Here is an 18,372-nt window from a genome sequence, read left to right on the forward strand (position 1 = left end):
TATAAAAACAATGACTAATAGGCTTTGCATATTTTCTATCTGCAAATCATTTTCTTTTTCTCTCTCCTTCCCATTTTTATTTCATATAGCAGTTAACTTTACAACTTAATCTTTCTATAAGAGAATATTCAATGTGACTGACTGAATTTGTAGAGTAATTAATATTTAGTGATGGATATAATGACCCTTGGGAGTCTATTCATCTGTTCATTCTTGAGAAAGGGTGAAAACTTCTTCGTTTTAAGAATAGCTATATCTCGTTAGGTGGAATAGTTGCATTGCTGTTGAATAGAGTTCAAATATGTGTAGAAAGGTGTATATGGGATCCAACTGGACTGTTCTCCAGTTATCAATTATTGCTCCTCAAATCCAAATTCACTATTTTTGTCAGCTCTGTGAAAATGGATTTGGGCTATTTAAGTATCTTCCTCTGATAGCTGTCACACCGTTAACTAAGCTTTGTTCACAGAAGACACTGAAGAGACACGGCAGAAGGAAAAGGGCTTTGCTTCTAATCCCCTTGTGCCTGCTTGACACAGGCTTCCATGGCATGCATGGTTTTCTCCAGCAGCAGACTTCTGCAATGCCCACAGCTTCTCCAGCATCTAGCTCTTATAATGCATGCTGCCAGCAGCATTCAGTGGCCAGTAGCTTCCCCCAGCATCCACCTTGGACAGTTCTGTAGCAGAGTGCTTCCAGTTAGACATCTCCCTATAAATAGGTTCCCCCAGCAGCACCCCAGGGCTGATTTCCAGCAAGTTCTGCCAGTCCAGCACTCCAGTGACTTCTCTGCCATTCAGCAAGCCACAGCTGTGCCATCTCCATCAAAGTTTGAATCCCAGCCTTGGAATGGAGTGGGGATTCTTTCTTAGGTGATCTGAGCCCGACATGTGGTGGCCATTCCTTGCATGTGCTTTTTCTGTATTCTTTAGAAGTATCTTTATTCCTTACTAAGTAAATCCTTGTTACTCTAATCCCCAATTACAGTTAACAATTCTTTATATTAAACTTTACCATCAGGAAATAGAAATGGAAAGTAATAGCCTATTACTTGTCCCTTCTTTCTCAGATAACTATAATCATGAATCTCCTCCAATTTCCTGTGTACTTCTCAAGACATACTGTTAAGAATTCATCTGTACAGTACCAGACATTAAAAAAAAGGTGGGGATACTATTTATAGCAAATTCCACTTTTGGTAGGATAGTTATGCTCTGATACATGTTTGTCTCAATAGGTTCATTATTCCTTTCTGATGATTAGCACATTTGCAGTGCTAATACATACCTGGAATTTCACATATGTAAAAATAATTTACTGGCTTGGTACTGTACTAATACTTAAGGTGATCTGGAGTCTTAAGCAACAAGAGTATGAGAGACTGCTTTAAAAACACTGCTATGAAAATCGATAAAAATACAAAAATCTATCTACACCTCAGGCAGTATATTTTCCTGTTAGTCCAAGTGTCAGAAAGACAACAAAATAGACTAAATAGGACAATTCGAATATACTTGGGTTTAAAGTAGCATAATTCTTTGTCAGTACAAAATTTAGTTTTTAAAGAATAAAACACAATTTAGTTTTGAAAGAATGAAGATTTATAACAAGTGATTTAATATTGATTTTTGAATGATCACTGAATCCAGATTTGCTAGATGATTACCACCTGTTTGACTGATTTGAATAAATTTTTCAATACGGCCACTTATTGAGAGCTTACACTGCATCAACTAAGTGCTTTAACATAATGTCACAATGATCCATAAGGTAATTTTATTATTCCCACTTTGTAGATGAGGACCTGAAACTTAAGGTTAACTGAATGGTGCAAGGTCACACAGCCTAAATTAATCTATCTAACTCAAAAGCACATGCTCTTACCTCATGGACTACTTTCCTAAGGCCGATAACCCAGTGTATATGAGGTGCTCTGTAAGTGTATAAAGACTTTCCAGGGGTCCATGGACATGGAGAGTCTTAAGAGACTCAATTTCAATTCAATTAACTTTCTTTCATAACCTTTCCTCATACTGATCCGCCTAAAAATGTACAGGCAGTCAAAGTAGCATGCTGGTTCTCCGTTTCCATGTTCCTTTTTACATTAACCTTTTCCCCACTTTATAAATAAAAGCATACTTCTTACCCATTCAAAAGGGCAATCTGAAATACTGGGGTCAAACTGAAGTAATGACTGAGTTACATTTTTGTAGGTAGGCTCCAGTCATGTGCTTTCAAAAAAAATTGGAGGATCTAGACAATCTGTCAAGTGGATGTGATTTTGGCAAATATCTCAGAAATACTAGGTGACGTTGCTATAATAAACTTCTTCCATCCCCATCAATTTTTATGTGAACTAGGTTTTTTCAAGCTTACATTCATAAAGATGAAAAACAAAATTGATGTTGAACTATATTTCATTTTAGGAATAAATAAAATTCACTCATAAACATAATATGGAAGAAAAAAAGTCTCCCTCTATCTCATTAAAAAAATACATTTCTGGTAAAATTTTACTTTATGTTTCAATATTTATCAACATTTATAAATTTGTTTTTGATGCTACAACTGGATGCTACAAACAATTTTAACTCTAAACCAATTTTTTATACATTTAATTCTTGACGAATTTTTTATTTTTATTGCAAAGAGATATGATAGGTAAACAATATTGGTTAGGGTGCAAAGGGAAATATTTTTTTTCAAAACTGGCTGGGAGTAAAAACCTTTATTATCATTATATCAAACAGTTAAAGATCTTAAATATTTTGTCCTGTTCGCACTCAAATTTGAGACAAGATAGGAGGCAAATGTTTACTGTCAATATTTTCACCAAAAGCCTCTATCTGGAAAAATAGATCAGTCTGGTATTAAGAAAATAGCAGAAATGGAAACAACCAGTGCTGCAGAGAGATCAGGCTGCTTGAGAAAAAAAAAAAAGCACACAGTTTACCTTATTAGTTGTTTTTGTTTCATTTAAAGAACGTTGTTCAATTTAAAAGGAAAGATCAAAAATCAAAAAATCATAAATTTTTTCAGCTTCATTTTTCAAAATGATTAAACAACTAGATACTAGACACAGAAAAATAAAGATTTTTAGAGAGTGATAAGAAGATGGAACTGTATTAATGGTCAACTGAATTCAAATAAAGCAAAGCAGAGCACTAAATATGAGGAAGCTGTGAAACAGTAGCGAAGGGAGACACTTAACACCATTAGTCAGAAGCAGGAGGATAGACAGGTCAAAACGACCTGTCACTGGGCTCCCTAAGAGCAGACAGAAGCCAACAATGTGGGGACTGTAAGTTCCCTGGACATACTACGTTCTTTCTTGACTCTTTCTTTGCTGACTCTGCTAGTGACTTTACACAGTATGACCCCCACCCACCCGACCAATCTTTCTGCTGCTTCAAGAAGCCAATCAAACGTCACATTTCCTACTGGTAACAAATAATAAAACTTCTATTTTAATTCTCAAAATTTCTTTTTAAAAATATCTTTATACCGTAGGAGATCATAAACCACTCGCATACTAATGGGAAAAACTGTTTAATAAGCACTGTGAAACCAGACTCCAGAATGTATATATTCCATTGTGGTCACTTAAAATTTATCGAACTCAAGAAAATTAGTGACCCTTCATCTTTATATATTATATTTCTGATACAAACTATTACACTGTGCTACTATTTCATGTGTCAGAATTTAGCAAGGCAAGAAATAATCTGGGGAAAGTCCTAAGTGTATTGTCCTATGATGTTCTTTCTTTCTCCTAGCACACAGTATTCCTGCTATGGTTACTTTAAAAAAAAAAAAAAAAAAAGACACATCAAACAAAGCATATAACTGATCAATGATCTCCCTGGAAGATTAAACAAGACATAAAAAAAGTGATGTCAAAGCAAAGCTACCTTAAGTGTGTGGATGTGTAAATAGATAGGTTGGTCTATCTACCCACCTACCTACCTACTGTCTAATTTGTGAATCTAAACTGGACTTTCTAACTTCAGAAAATGTCAAGATAAAATGCTGTTATAATGTCCCTGAAAGTTCTCTCATTCATTTTTGTTCTCTCACTTTTGACTCATTCACATTCGTATTTTTCGACTTTGGAAATCATTTCAGAAATAGTAACTTAAAGAACAGACTTCTAATAATGAAATCCACTAGTGCAGTGGTAGCTCCCAAACATGAAAGTTTGGGCTTCTGAGCTTAGGAAAACACAATTACAAGTAAGTATTTGTGTTTTAGTCAAATATGGAAAAGAAGGCAAGACAAAATTATGTGCCACACTTAAGTATGTATGTGTATGGAGATAATGGGAGTAAAATTTCTAACTTCGTAAAGCAGCAAGGTAGTATAAAGAAGCCATGAGGACAAAAAAAGAGAAGTGATTTGTAATATATCCTTAAAAATCTTCCACCTCATTTCACAAATATACCTGTGTGTGTGTATATAAAATACTCAGATTCACAGACCCAGATAATTCAAGAAAGGAAAAGTGTATTTTCTAAATGTAAGCAAAACATTTTCTATTCTGCACTAACTAGGAAATACTGCAAATTCTAGGCAAATTGGCAGAATGTCTAGAGTGATTTATATACATACACTAGTGGCAATCACCATTCAGTAAATGTTACTGATGAAAAATTATTCACCTTTTCTTAAAAGCAGTTAAAAAAACTTTTAATTTTTATAATTTTGCATCCCACCAACTTATATATGGGCATCAGCAAGAGTCCCTAAAATACCTCCATAGCCTGGGCTAAGCGTTCTTCCAGTGCCATGTAGGTGAGGAACTGAGGATCCACGTAAGAAATCGCTTCAGCAACTCCTAGTCCATCTGCAAAGCCGTCGAACAGGCTGAAAAAAATATATAAACATGATTTGGGAAATCTTTATGAAGATATAATTATATTAGCATTCCAATAAGCCAATAAACATAGTATAAGCAGAAAATATTAAATATTTAATAATATTTTAATATAAAAATATTTTAAAAGAAATAAAATACTTTATTATAAATCTTGTGTGGTGAGGGGCAGGAAGAACCCAACAGAAAAGTGAAATACTAAGCATGAGGAGTTAGGATACCACTACCTCTCCTAGCTTACTAGAACACAAAATTTATAGGAAAATTCTTACGTTTCTAGTTCTAACTCTGGGGATTGCTTAGGGCTGCAATAAAGGTAGTACTTTTTCCCCTCTTAATTCTTTCCCATATATTTCCCCTTCTGTTGGTTTGAGATGCCAACCTAAATTTACATGAGAACATGGTAAAGACAATTACTGCATTTATTTCAATTCTATCATTAGTCAAAGCCTCTTTTTCTCCTTGTACTGCTTAATTACTTAGGCCTTAAACAATATTTTATTTTCTCAAGTCTTTCTCTTTAATCTCTCTTCTATTCTCCTGAGAAGTAGGCCTCCTCTGTCATTACTCAGTTTGAAAAATAGTTAGCTCTTAACTTCTCATTTTTATTATCTTTTTTTTTTTACTAAAGGACTATAATCCCCTTAAAGAAAATAAGTTTTATTCTGGTCCTAATCTCCTTCCTCCAGCCCTAGACATACATAGATTCCTCCTTTTCCTCTAGTCTTGGAAATACCATATACTTCAAAATTTGGAAACCATAGTATGTCCTCAGTCCTCTTCTTTTTAATCTTGCCTCCTTGGAAATTATATTCAAGTCCATTTCCTCAGTTATCCTCTCTGTAGGTTAATTCTTAAACCTTCACCTAATTCCTAACCCTCTTCAGCTCTTGACCTACATTTTTAGTTTTCTGTGGGGCACTTTAACTCGATTAACTCCCACCACCTCAAATCCAGTATCTCCAAAACGGAGCTTATTTTGTCTACCTAAAGGCAAACTTCTGTTGACTTCTGTGTTCCTATGAGAAGTCGAATACAGTCAGGAACATCCAGTTATACACACTAGCTCAAAATAATTTTGATGCCAACTTTTGTGCCATCATTAAAATTACAAATCTATTGCCAAAAGATACAAAAGTATTCTTACGAAGATTAAAGCTCAGTATTTAAAGATTAGCAGACACCACATAGTACAAAGAAAAATTCTCATATAATCACAGATTATAAAATTAAAATTTAAACTACAGGGGCGCCTGGGTGGCACAGCAGTTAAGCGTCTGCCTTCGGCTCAGGGCGTGATCCCGGCGTTATGGGATCGAGTCCCACATCAGGCTCCTCTGCTATGAGCCTGCTTCTTCCTCTCCCACTCCTCCTGCTTGTGTTCCCTCTCTCGCTGGCTGTCTCTATCTCTGTCAAATAAATAAATAAAATCTTAAAAAAAAAAAAAAATTTTAAACTACAAATTAGTGAATCCAACCTTCCCTGTAACACTAGAACTAGCGTTGTGCAGTGAGATATACTGCAAAGAGGAAGAGACCTGGAGTCAAAATAGGGACTTAACTCCACATTTAACTGAGTCAGAGTTCAGCCATGTGAAAACTGTATTTAACTGTTACTCTGTTTCTTCATCTATAAAACAAATTAAATGAGTCGATGCATACACATGCCTAGCACAGAGATGGCACCAGAGTAGGCATTCAAGAAACAGCAAGAAGCCTGACTTACTGAAGTAAGTGCTCTAGTTCTGCCTGCTGAAGCAACACAAACTATGTCCACTTTTTCTCTGCAGAAAACTCCAAATGGTTAAGAGTCACTATCTCCTAATTCTTTTCTTCTCTAAACAAAGCTAGACATTCAAAGCAGAATTATCTACTTGTAAATTTGATCACTGCAAAATAATCAGCTAATATTAAAAATTCTAGTGTCATTCATTCAGCAATCACCATGGTTAATAAATGTTTCAGACAAAAATCACAAATGATACTAAAACTAGTAGACGGAAGTTTGGTAGTTTGAGAAGAAAGAAGTTATTTACATAGTTTTAACGTATTTTCCCACAAGATGCCGATTATTTATTTAAAAATATGGCAACAGTATAGTGAAGAAATCTGAAAGATAACACCTTAACCAACTGATGAGAATTAACATCACCAGTAATGGGACAATCTGGCAACACGTGCCTTCTGACATGAACTAAGAGAAACAAAATATCATTTCTATGGTGTTCCTGCTAAAAATCTGTAACTCGAATCTAATCACGACATCAAATCTAAGAGACATTCAGCAAAATAAATGGCCTATACTTTTCAAAAATGTCAAGGTTATGAAAGACAAAGAAAAACTGAGGAAATTTTCCGGACTAAAAGTGACTGAAGAAACATGTTAAGCAAGAACAATGAGTGATCTTGGTTGGACTAGGAAAAAAAATTTCTAATGGCATTGGCAGGACAACTACAGACATCTGAATAATATCTGTAAAGAACAGAATTGTTATCAGTGTTAATTCCTGATTTTGAGGATTTTACTTTCTAATATAAGAAAATGTTCTTGTTCTTCAGGACTTCAGTCTAGACTATGGGTAAAAAGGCACCTTGTTTGCAACTTATAAATGGTGGGGAAAAAAAATACCATAAATATAGAGAAAGAAAGGAAAGAGAATAACACAAATGTGGTAAATGTTAACATTTAGGGAATATTAGTGAAGAACATATGGAAATTCTTTGCATTATTTTTGCCACTTTTCTGTATGCTTGAAGTAATATCAAAATTGTTTAAAAAATTCATGGTCATATCCACAGGGAATTAATTTCCCACAATCTTAGGTTAATAAATTATAACCCCAGTTTCTTATAGGAAGATAGGGAGGTTTAATAGTTATCAAAAAATAAATAAATGGTACAGTTGGGATTTGTCTTTATCTGAAATCAACTCCCAACACACTAGTTTGAGTATTTTACAACACTTCTATGACATCATCAAAACAAATAAACTTTATAGAGGATTTTTTCCATTTTCTTTTAAATTAGAATAAAGGATCAAAAAGTTTAACTTTTTGTTAAAGCTGTGCTAAAACAAAAAAATACATTAAATTTTGGCTTTAGAGAGAAGAACTGCTGCTGTTAGCCACGGCTTTTCCTTTTAGTTGTCAAAATGATGCTATTTTAATAGGAAAATCAAATTATATTTTCACTTTATCAACCTGTAGTGACTGCCACATAAATTAATATAGCAAATAATGAGGTGTTGCCACATTTACATAAAAGTCAAAACAGTAACCTTCAGGATTTTGTCTTAAAAAAATCAATGCTAAAATGCTTTCTGTATTAAAAACAAAACAACTACTTTGAAGCTCCCCAAATTTGGGAACGATCAGCAACATCTCTAAAATCTTACAACAGCCATGTCCAGAAAGATCATCAGTGAATTAGAACCAAAAATAAAAAGTTTTCTAGTTTAAAAATTATATTCAAGAAATACCTCAATTATTTCTTCAAATTTTTATGTAGTACAACCTTTTTTGAAAGTTATTTAGAAATATATATCAAGATCTTAATAAATACTACTTATCTCAGTAATGTCACCTCTATTAAACTGCCCTAAAGAAATAACCTGAAATACAGAACAAGTTCTATGAGGGGAAAGGTTCACTGTAGTATTTCAATGGGGAAATGACCAATTAAATTTTAGTGCAACTATAGACTAGAGCATCTACATAATGGAGCTATAAAAAATGATTTTCATAAAATTTTGAAAATGTGCAAAAGAAAACATTTCTTCCTATTAAACCATAATTGCCTCCCAACATGCACAGACGATGCTAACTAAATCGACAATTCTGTCATCTGCTGAGCATTATGAGGAATGACTTTGCATAATGGAGACAGAAGACAGCAGCATCACAAGGAGTTCAGAAAGAGGGTAACAGGCAGATATGAGAGAGGCGGAAGAGGTAGGAGCACCAAGATCAACAAGACCAGGGCCAGGTGAGCCACTGCTTTCCCATAAAGTATGGGAAGCCAGAACATGGGTTCTGGAGCCAGGAATGCTTAGGATGTAATTACAAACTGTTTGTGTGGCTGTGAGGAAACACCACTTCCTACTTCCACAAAATGGTCACTGAAAGTCTGCTTTGCACATATAATCTTTTTTCGCCCTGGGAAGTGAGAATAGGAAACAGTAAGGAGGATTTCAAGGAGATGCTGAGTTTCATAACTGGAACAATGTGGAGAAGCACAAAGAACTAGCTACACATAGAGAAAGAGACAGAGAAGATACAAAGGAGGACTCAAAAACATAAGTTCCAGAAATCTGTAGTTATCAGGGGATATGAATGAGTTTTTCTTATCTTTATTCTTCTAAATTTTCTGTAATGGAATTTTAACTAGAAAAACAAAACAAATTCTTAAAAATGTATCTGTGTAGAGATGGAAACAAAGGTAGCACCAAGCCGTATTTTCTCCAGAAAAAGTCACAGAAGAGATTAGTTGGACCATATATCCTTTCTACATCTCAGTAACTACCCGCTTCCAGAGGTCTGCTGCACATTTGAAAGATAAATCTAACCATAAACCAAAATAATTCAATTCTGACCATTATATCATGAGACACAGCAATATAATCCACTATAATCCACTTAATTTATAAGCTTCTTTTATTTGAAGTTCATTATTTTTTGTCAGCATAAAGTAAACTGAATACTTTCAGCATATCTGGGAAGGTACAATTATATTTTCCATATTTTGCGTACAGAGAAGGGTAACAATATTCTTTTGATTCTTCTGATTCAATCAGGGGTTTTGAATTCTTCAAGTAGTATTTATTAAGGACTTTTTTTTAAAAAGGATTATAAGAAGTGCTATATTTAGCATATACAGCTAAATTTAAAAGTTCGAAGCCTCAAACCATGAATTTATAAATAACCAGGATATAAGGTGGGCTTCAAGAGAGCCAAAGGTCAAAGAGGAAAAGAGGTCACTGCCTGGGGTAGGTAGGAGGGAGTCTGTAGGAAGTGACATCCAGAATGAGCTCTGAAGAGGAAGACTGACAGATGGGAAAATGAGAACACTTCAGAGATTCGAGATACAGTGTTCATAATTTAGAACCATGAACAAATTCTGCTCAATGAACAATCAAGCATGGTAATACCACTGTGTTACATACCTCCAGTCCACATCTAAGTCTTCACTTACACTGGAGTCATCCTCAAGATTATTGTTTCCATCCAGCATGAAAGCTTCCGGCTGTGCAAATTCATTGGCAGGCTCATTTCCCTCATCACTGCTGCTTTCATTAACTTCATTGTACTGTAACCAAGGAATCTCGCCCTCTTCCAAGGATGTCTGTTCCCTAATACAAACATTTTGAGGGAAGAAAAAGCATTATTTTAAAACATAAACTTGTTCTCTAAAAAGAGTTCTATTTAGTGCAAATAGACTCTTTATTCTTTGAGTTCTAAAGTCTTGGTACTTACGTGATTCTAAAAGTCTGATTTCTTTAACTGTAAAGTTATTTAAAAGGTAAGCAAATTTGTCATATGTATGTAAGAAATAGCTCCCAATTACCTAAGAACCTATTTATTTGACATACAAATTACCTATGCTCCCACATTTCCTCTTCATGCAGAAGAAAAATAAGAAAAATTCATTCTAGACAATTTTAATTTTTAAACACTGCTTTTGAGGGTGCCTGCGTAGCTCAGTCAGTTAAGCATCTGACTGTTGATTTCATCTCAGGTATGATCTCAGGGTTGTGAGACTGAGCGCCGAATTGGGCTCCTCGTGGAACCTGCTTAAGATTCTCACCCCCCCCCCCCCGCTGCTCCTACCCACACCCCACTCCTGTTCATGTATGCTCTCTAAATACATACATACATACATACATACATACATAAAAATAAACACTGCTCTTAAGTAGTTTCCCTTCACAGTTAAAATAAAGTCCAAATTCTTCAGCCTGGCCTACAAATCCCTACATTATACATGCTTTCTCCTTGGCCCTCTTCTCCAACTGTTACCTCTGACCACTCTTCCCTCTATTTACTATATTCCTATTACTCTTTCTACCTTTGGAACACATGGAAATCATTTCCACCTTGAAGCCATTTTCTCTACCTGAAATGTACTTTTACCAGATTTTTGCACAGCCATTCCCTCCTTGATATTCAGGTCAAAGTAAATGTCAGCTCCTCAGAAAGGCCTGTCTTAACCACTCATTTTAAGTAGCTGTCCAGTCACTTACCACATAACTCTGCTTATTTTCATTACAGAACTTACTTCTACTTATCATTTTCTTACTTACTGTTAGTCTTTCTCCCACTAGAAAATAAGCTCACAGGAACAGGGACAGACAGACCAACGGTATAGATAAACAAAACAAGGAAGAGAAAAAAAGCATTTCAAAGCAACAGAAAAAATAATTATTCAATAAATGATATTAGGACAACTGAGTATTCACCTGGAGGGAAGGAGGTTAAATTTTGTCATTATTTACTCATTAACATGTTTCAAATCTACATTTTAAAAATGCACGTGCACCTCACCACCATTTCTAAAACAATAAAAGTATTAGAAGAATCATGAAATTTTTACAAAAATCTGTGTCATTGTAACCATGATGTAAAACCTAGAAGCCACAGACAATATTGTTAAATTACACAACTTACATATTAAAGAAATGTCAAAACACCAGAAGTATGGACACAAAGATCAAATTGAGAAGAATTAATTATACTACATGAGAAAGAGAAGCCAAGGCTGCAATAACTGAACAAAAGGTACTTTATGAATTTATAACAGAAAATTATACTGGTAGGATTTTCTTATTTATATTATTTATATTATACTTTTTTAACAGAAAATGCCATTTAGTATGTCAAAAGGAGATTGATTATTACAGCATAGTTTTGACAAAGATGAATTTTAGTTTGATTTTATGAAGAAAAATAATATTATATAATAACGTATTTCAAGAGCAGTTCTAATTAGAATTCTATTCATTCTAATGTGCAGATTTAACTTTGGGGATAAAAACATTTATGAAAGAGATGTAGATGATGCCTACATATACGAACCAAGACATTTTAAAGACACAGAAGTAGTAACACCTAAACCCATAAATGTTTCTTTAATCTCAGGTCCTAAGCAACACTTCAAAAATAACAGGTTTGTAAGATTCAGTATCTAATATCATCTCTCTAGTAAAATCAGAGAAATTAGCATAACAAAAAATGCTTAATTTGTTGAAGGTTTACTATCTAACATATAAAGATAATGGATATTTTCCTTTTATGCATTATAATTAGGTCCAATGAAAAATGAAACCCAAAGTGGATTTAAAATACAAAATCAAAAATCCTTAAGCAACAGTTTTTTGTTTATACCTTTATGAAAGCAGTCACCACACTGTTTTAAAAACTTTCCTGTGACTCACCTGTCTTCTCCCAGACTGGGAGTTTTCCAAAGGCATACAGTGCTGTCTGTCATCATTGTAGCTTCACCCCCTTGTAGCAAGTGCTTGGCACTCAATAGGTACTCTATTTGTGTTGCAAATGTTAACAATAAAGCCTTGAAAAACAATCTTTTAAAAAACAAATAATCTGGGGATTAAGCTGGAATAGCCCTTGGAAATTTCTGTTATTTCTAGTGTACTGGTACAAAAAATGCTTTTCTTTTTCCTATCATACAGACATCAAAATAACTCAGTCACTACACTCTGTACTCAGAGATAGAACACAGAACTCAAATATACTGGTGAAAATGATTCAATATAAGAAATAAATATGTTTTTTTAATTCAAAGAAGAATAAACCTAAAATAAGAAATTATTCTGAATACAGATAATTTATAACACATCATTAATACTCTTTTACTATAAAAGGGATTCTTGGCTACATATTTTGCTTAAACATTTGATTCTGTCTTTAATGACTCATAATAATGTAGTCATAGAAATAGAAAATAAGTAGTATATGGTATACACTTTCAGTATGTTACCTAAAGTTCACATCATTTCTTACCAGTTAACATAAAATTTACCAGGGTAGAAGAGTGGCACTGTGCTGGGCCAGAGTTGGCTTGATACTGTAACAAAAGGAACTTTGCTCTTTACCAAAAAAAAAAAAAAAAAAAAGACTCTGAACAATAGGGTCAAAAGTATCTTTCATTTTGTGACCTAACAAAGAAACAAATATCCCTGTGGGAATGTAAGCATATAATGTAAGTTTAAACGCTTCAGAACTCTTGAATATATTCAAAGCAATATTTCAGTCTTCTTTCTCTCTCCTTATACATACACATTTACACACACGCCAGACATACCATATGTAACACAGTCACAAAAATTTCGACCTTCAATGTCCTTTCTTCATTTTGGTAATTCAAAAATTAATAAAATGCCATTATCACGTTACACAGTAATTTATGAGGTTTAAAAAGACGAATTATCTAATCATGTCTCCAAACGGTCAATTCTAAAAAAGGATTCCAGTAGGTGGAAGATGTAGAAGCCTATGCCTACCACAACCACAACTAAAGTCACAGGTATTTCAACTGGGAAGGGAAATTGCCAAGTTGTCCTTTCCTTTTGAGCACTTCCAGCACAGCCTGGAGGAAGTGAATGCTGCTGCCATGAGAGGAAGCTGAGAATGCTTTAAAATGTATCCCCACAACCTATTCCCAGTAAAAATCCTAGAAGACCATCAGCATCATCGAATCTCTTGATGAAAAGGCTATGCTTTAACTCAAAGCTTCAGATAAATAGAGTGATGTTCCCTTTATGATATATGATTAAAAATCCCCATTCCTCAATAATAGAAACTAAATTTAATGACATGTGAATAGCAATATTAAAATTATCAAAATAATTTATAAGCCAATATGGAATATTTTAAAGAACTTCCAATTTTAGAATATGCTATTATATAACCATGCATCATAGAATTTTCTGAGAAATAAAGAAAATGAAAGGCAGATAAGACCTCTGAAAATACTAACTACTCTGATTTTACATTCTGAGCTGTTTCCTTTAGGTAACTGATCAGCAATTTGAGTATCCATTATTTGCAGCACAAAATTTAAACCTTTGGGTTAACGCCAACATTTTAAAGGGCTGAGGCTTTCATGAAATAATCTATATTATAAGAAACTTTATAAAATCCTGGACAGCATAATAAGCATTTCTAATTAACTGGTATTTAATTAACTGGTTTTCATTTTATAAGTCAAGACACATGTTAAGTAGTTGCTAAGCTTGAGGCATAAGCTCATTTTTAATAATTCTAATTGTATAGCAAATTTTTCAAGATTTCAAATCCCTATCTTGGAATTAAAGTACAAAGGGAAGTAACTAAAATTTGAATTAAAAGTCAAAAAAGCCTCAAAAGGAATTATAGCTTACAAAATCACTGGTACCCTGTTCTATGTCATCCAGTCACAAAGAAGGAACCCCAGCACCTAATTTGAAGAACTGTTTCTTTATTCTAATAAATTCAGTGTTAAAAGGAAAGGCAAAACATTAAATTTTCATTAAAACATTTTTAGAATATTTATGTAAAAAGTTTGTAAAGTCACCAAAACAGCAGGAAAAACTTAAAGAAAAATACACAAGTGTGATATACTAATTTAAATTCAAAAATACTAATTTTAAATGGACATGCAATACTGTCCAGCAATTATTCAATGTTTACCTAATAAGTTTGTTGTCTAGCTTTCTGAAAGCCTCTTTTCCACCTTTTCTTCTTTCCTTCAATTTCACAATTGTCCTATCCTACCCACTCTCACTATCTAGTAACAACAAGAATAATGAAGTCACTAGAGACTATCTTTTCTTCCCACTAGAGAACCTACCTACACCTTCCCATTAGTTACAATGGAAGTCTCTGTTCCTAAAGGCCCTCTCCTTAGATGTGGATCGGAACCCTCCTCATCTTCTCAAGGACTTCACTTTATCTTTCCTCTAATTATTAGTCAGTTATTCTCCTCTGGAACATTCTATAAGCAAACAATCATGCTTCCAGTTTTTGGGGGTGAGGACATTTTCCTAGGCCCAACATCCATCTGTGGCTCCTTCCCTTTGTGAAGAATTAGGTATGGTGACTATCTCTACTCTCTCACCTTTAATTCCCTTTATTTTTTAATTTTCCCCCCCAAATGTAAAATATATACCATCTATTTAAATTATAAAGCATATTCTACTGAACATCCATAAACCCACCACCCAAACCAGGAACTAGAATATTATCACTGACTAGCACACACCTTGTACCCCGCACCTATCCTATCTCCTTGGCCTTGCCCTCCAGAGAAAAGTACTATCTGGATGCCACTGTCATTCCACTGTTTTTTAAAACAAGTTTTCACTAGTTTTGTATACTTAAACAAGATATTTAACTTCTGCTTGTTTTTAAGCTTTGTGAAACAGACATCATATACATTATTTTTCCAGAAACAGCTGTTTTCATTCAGCACTAAGATTCGTGTTTTTGCATGTAAGTGTGGCTCACGCATTCCCAATGCTGTCTAAAACTCCATGCATGAGTACACCACTAACTTTTCTCCACTGAATATTTGGGTAATATCCAATTTTATAGCTTTCATGAAAAATACTCTAACGAACACTCTTGTACACAACTCCTGGGCCACATGGGGAAGTTTCTCCAGAGTATACACTTAAAAAGTGATACAGCTGATAGTCTACCATGCAAATTGTAAAATTATTACATGATTTCAGTGCATGTGACCTCCTTCACACTTCAACAAGCATTCATATCCTCCAAAACACCTACCATTGTCAAATTTCTTAGTGTTTGCTAATCTGATGGGTAGATAAAAAAATGACACCACCTTCTGATCTTAATGTATACTCCCTTGATTACTAATGATCTACGAACCTTTTGATATTTTTACTCACCATTAATATTTCCTCTTTAGTGAATTATCTGCTCAATATTTTGAACATTTTGCCATTAGACTGTCAGTTTTTCTTCCTGATTTCTAGATCTTTATATCCCGCACATTAACAATTTATATTCTATAAATATATTCCACTAGTTTCTTTCCTTTTTATTTTCAGTTCCTCTTCTTTTTATGTCTTTGTGTCCTTTAATAATTTCCCATCGTATCATGCCCACCAAGACCTTTACCATGCACGATGGCTGCTGAAATGGTGCTATGAGCACGCTTGTCTTGCTCCTGATTTTAAGGGGCGGGGGGGGTTAATGCTTCATTATTGAAAATGATTTCTGATTTTTTTTTTTGGTAGCTACCTTTTATCAGGTCAAGGAAATTCTGTTCTGATCCTAGTTTCTGAGTTTTTATCATGTTGAGGTACTGAACATTACTAAGTGATTTTTTCCCTATATCTATAAAATCTATCGTATGAATTTTCTCCTGTATTCTATTAATGTGGTGAATGACATTTACAGGTACTCTACATTAAAACACCTTTACATTTCTGGAATAAACTCAGATTTGTAATTGAGTTTTATCAAAAAATATATACTTACTAATTCAGATCTCTAATTCTGTTTGGGATTTTGACATGTATGTAATGAAAGACATAGGGTTTTTGTTGTTTTTGTTTTAAGATTTTATCTATTTGATGCAGACAGACAGAGTACAAGCAGGGAGAGCAGGAGAGGAAGCAGCAGGCTCCTCACTGAACAAGGAGCCCAATGTGGGAATCGATCCCAGGACCCTGAGATTATGACCTGAGCCGAAGGCAGATGCTTAACCAACTGAGCCACCTAGGTGCCCCAATGAAAGACACAGGTTTATATTTTCCTTCACATACTCTTTTGGTATTAGGGTTATACTAGCCTTTTAGAATGATTTGGAGAAACAGCTCTTTTTCTGTTCTCTTGCAGAGTGGAGTGACATGATCCTTAAAAGTTAAGTTTAAGACAATTTAGCTCTAAACCATCTGGATTAGTTGTTTTCTCCACAGTAAGATTTTAAACTACTGATTACATATCTGTAATACTTATAATATTATTCAGACTTCCCATGAGTTTTGGTGAATTCTATTTTCCTGGGAATTTGTCAATTACTTCTAAGTTTTCAAATTTACTGGTACAAAGTTCACAGTATTGTTTTTACTCTATCCAATCCTTATTGTATTTATGGCTGTGTACACTTTTGTATTTCAGTTTTATTTATTTGTGCCTTGTCTTTATTTCCTTGTTCACTATCCAACTGGACTGTATATTTCTCTTAATCTTTTCAAAGTATTACCTTCTGATTTCCTTGATCCTTTCTATCATAACTGTTTTCTAACTTACTGAGTTTTGCTCTTATTTTTCATAATTCTATTTCCTTACTTTATTTTAATATTCCTTTTCTATTTTAAGTTAAATGCGTAGTTCTTCCATGTTCAGGTTTTCTTCTTTTCTAACTTAAGTATTTAGAAAGATAAATTTCCCTTTACCAATTTCACTGTATCCCTCAAATTTTAATTGTGGTGGTACTCTCATTATCGGTAAGTAGAGAGCAATTTAGATTTCAATTATAATTTCTTTTTTGTCCTACTGGTTATTTTGAAGGATGAACAATTTAAAATGTATGGATTTTTTAAACTTTTATATTTTTGTTATTTATTTCTAAGTTAACTGCATGGTGGTCAGAGAATATAGTCTGCAGTATACTGATTCTCTGAACTGTGTTAATCTCTGCTTTGCAGCCTAGTACATGCTCAGATTTTTGTTTGTGTAAGCCACAGGGTGGAGCGTTCATTAAACCATGCTGAAATAAGTTATTCAAATCTGCTAAAGATGATGAATTTTTTATATCCACGAACTACAGGTAATTGAGAAAGGTATTTAAAAATCTCCCCATATGACAGTAAATTTGTAAATATTCTCTAGCTTGGTTAAATTTTGATTTACATATTTTGAGTCTATTTTATTAGGTGCATTCAAGTTTAAAGCTGCTACATTTTACTGGTAAACTGGATTTTACTACTTACTGACCTCTCACTCTCTACAATAATGCTTTTTCATCTTTAAATCTATTTTGCTAATGTTAATTTAACTATTTCATTCTTGTTTTGTATTTGTCTGAAACATCATTGTCTATCCTTCTACTTTCAATCTGTCTGTATACCTAGGCTTTAAGTGTATCTTTCGTAAAAAGCATTTAACTTTAAAAAGATAAATCCAACTGATTTGGAGCTTTGACTTTTACAAGCAGAGATTAGGCAATTTGTATTTGTTACAGGACTCGTTCCATCTTACTTTTACCCCTCTGTTTTTCTCCCTTTTTAATGATTTTTTCCCCTTTATTTTTATTTGGATTGACTTTTAATATTCTTTTTCCATGTCTTAATTCCTTTTTTCCTCATCTACAGGTTTCTAGTATATATACTCTTATGGTGGTTATCCTTGAAATTTTACCATACAAATTTAACTTACATCAAAAGTTAACTCTGAACCCTCTCCCAAACAATACACTTCAACTTTGATCTTCCCCCTTTCAACTTAAAAACTATTGGTGTCCAGTGTTTTAGTT

The 18,372-nt window shown here is 33.8% G+C and overlaps 1 protein-coding gene across 10 annotated transcripts in view; it reads right to left on the reverse strand.

Annotated features, from left to right (window-relative positions):
• PJA2 (praja ring finger ubiquitin ligase 2) overlaps nucleotides 1–18,372 on the reverse strand; it is a 128,269-nt gene that overhangs the window by 13,546 nt on the left and 96,351 nt on the right. For all 10 annotated transcript variants that reach the window (XM_048220807.2, XM_057307529.1, XM_048220806.2 and 7 more), the window contains 2 exons: nucleotides 10,034–10,219; nucleotides 4,752–4,863 (listed from right to left, as the gene is read on the reverse strand). In XM_048220807.2, coding sequence (XP_048076764.1) covers nucleotides 4,752–4,863; nucleotides 10,034–10,219 — 298 coding nt within the window. The remainder of the gene's footprint in view (nucleotides 1–4,751; nucleotides 4,864–10,033; nucleotides 10,220–18,372) is intronic.

This window comes from Ursus arctos, unplaced genomic scaffold (assembly GCF_023065955.2).
Source record: "Ursus arctos isolate Adak ecotype North America unplaced genomic scaffold, UrsArc2.0 scaffold_5, whole genome shotgun sequence".
Lineage (NCBI taxonomy): Eukaryota > Metazoa > Chordata > Mammalia > Carnivora > Ursidae > Ursus > Ursus arctos.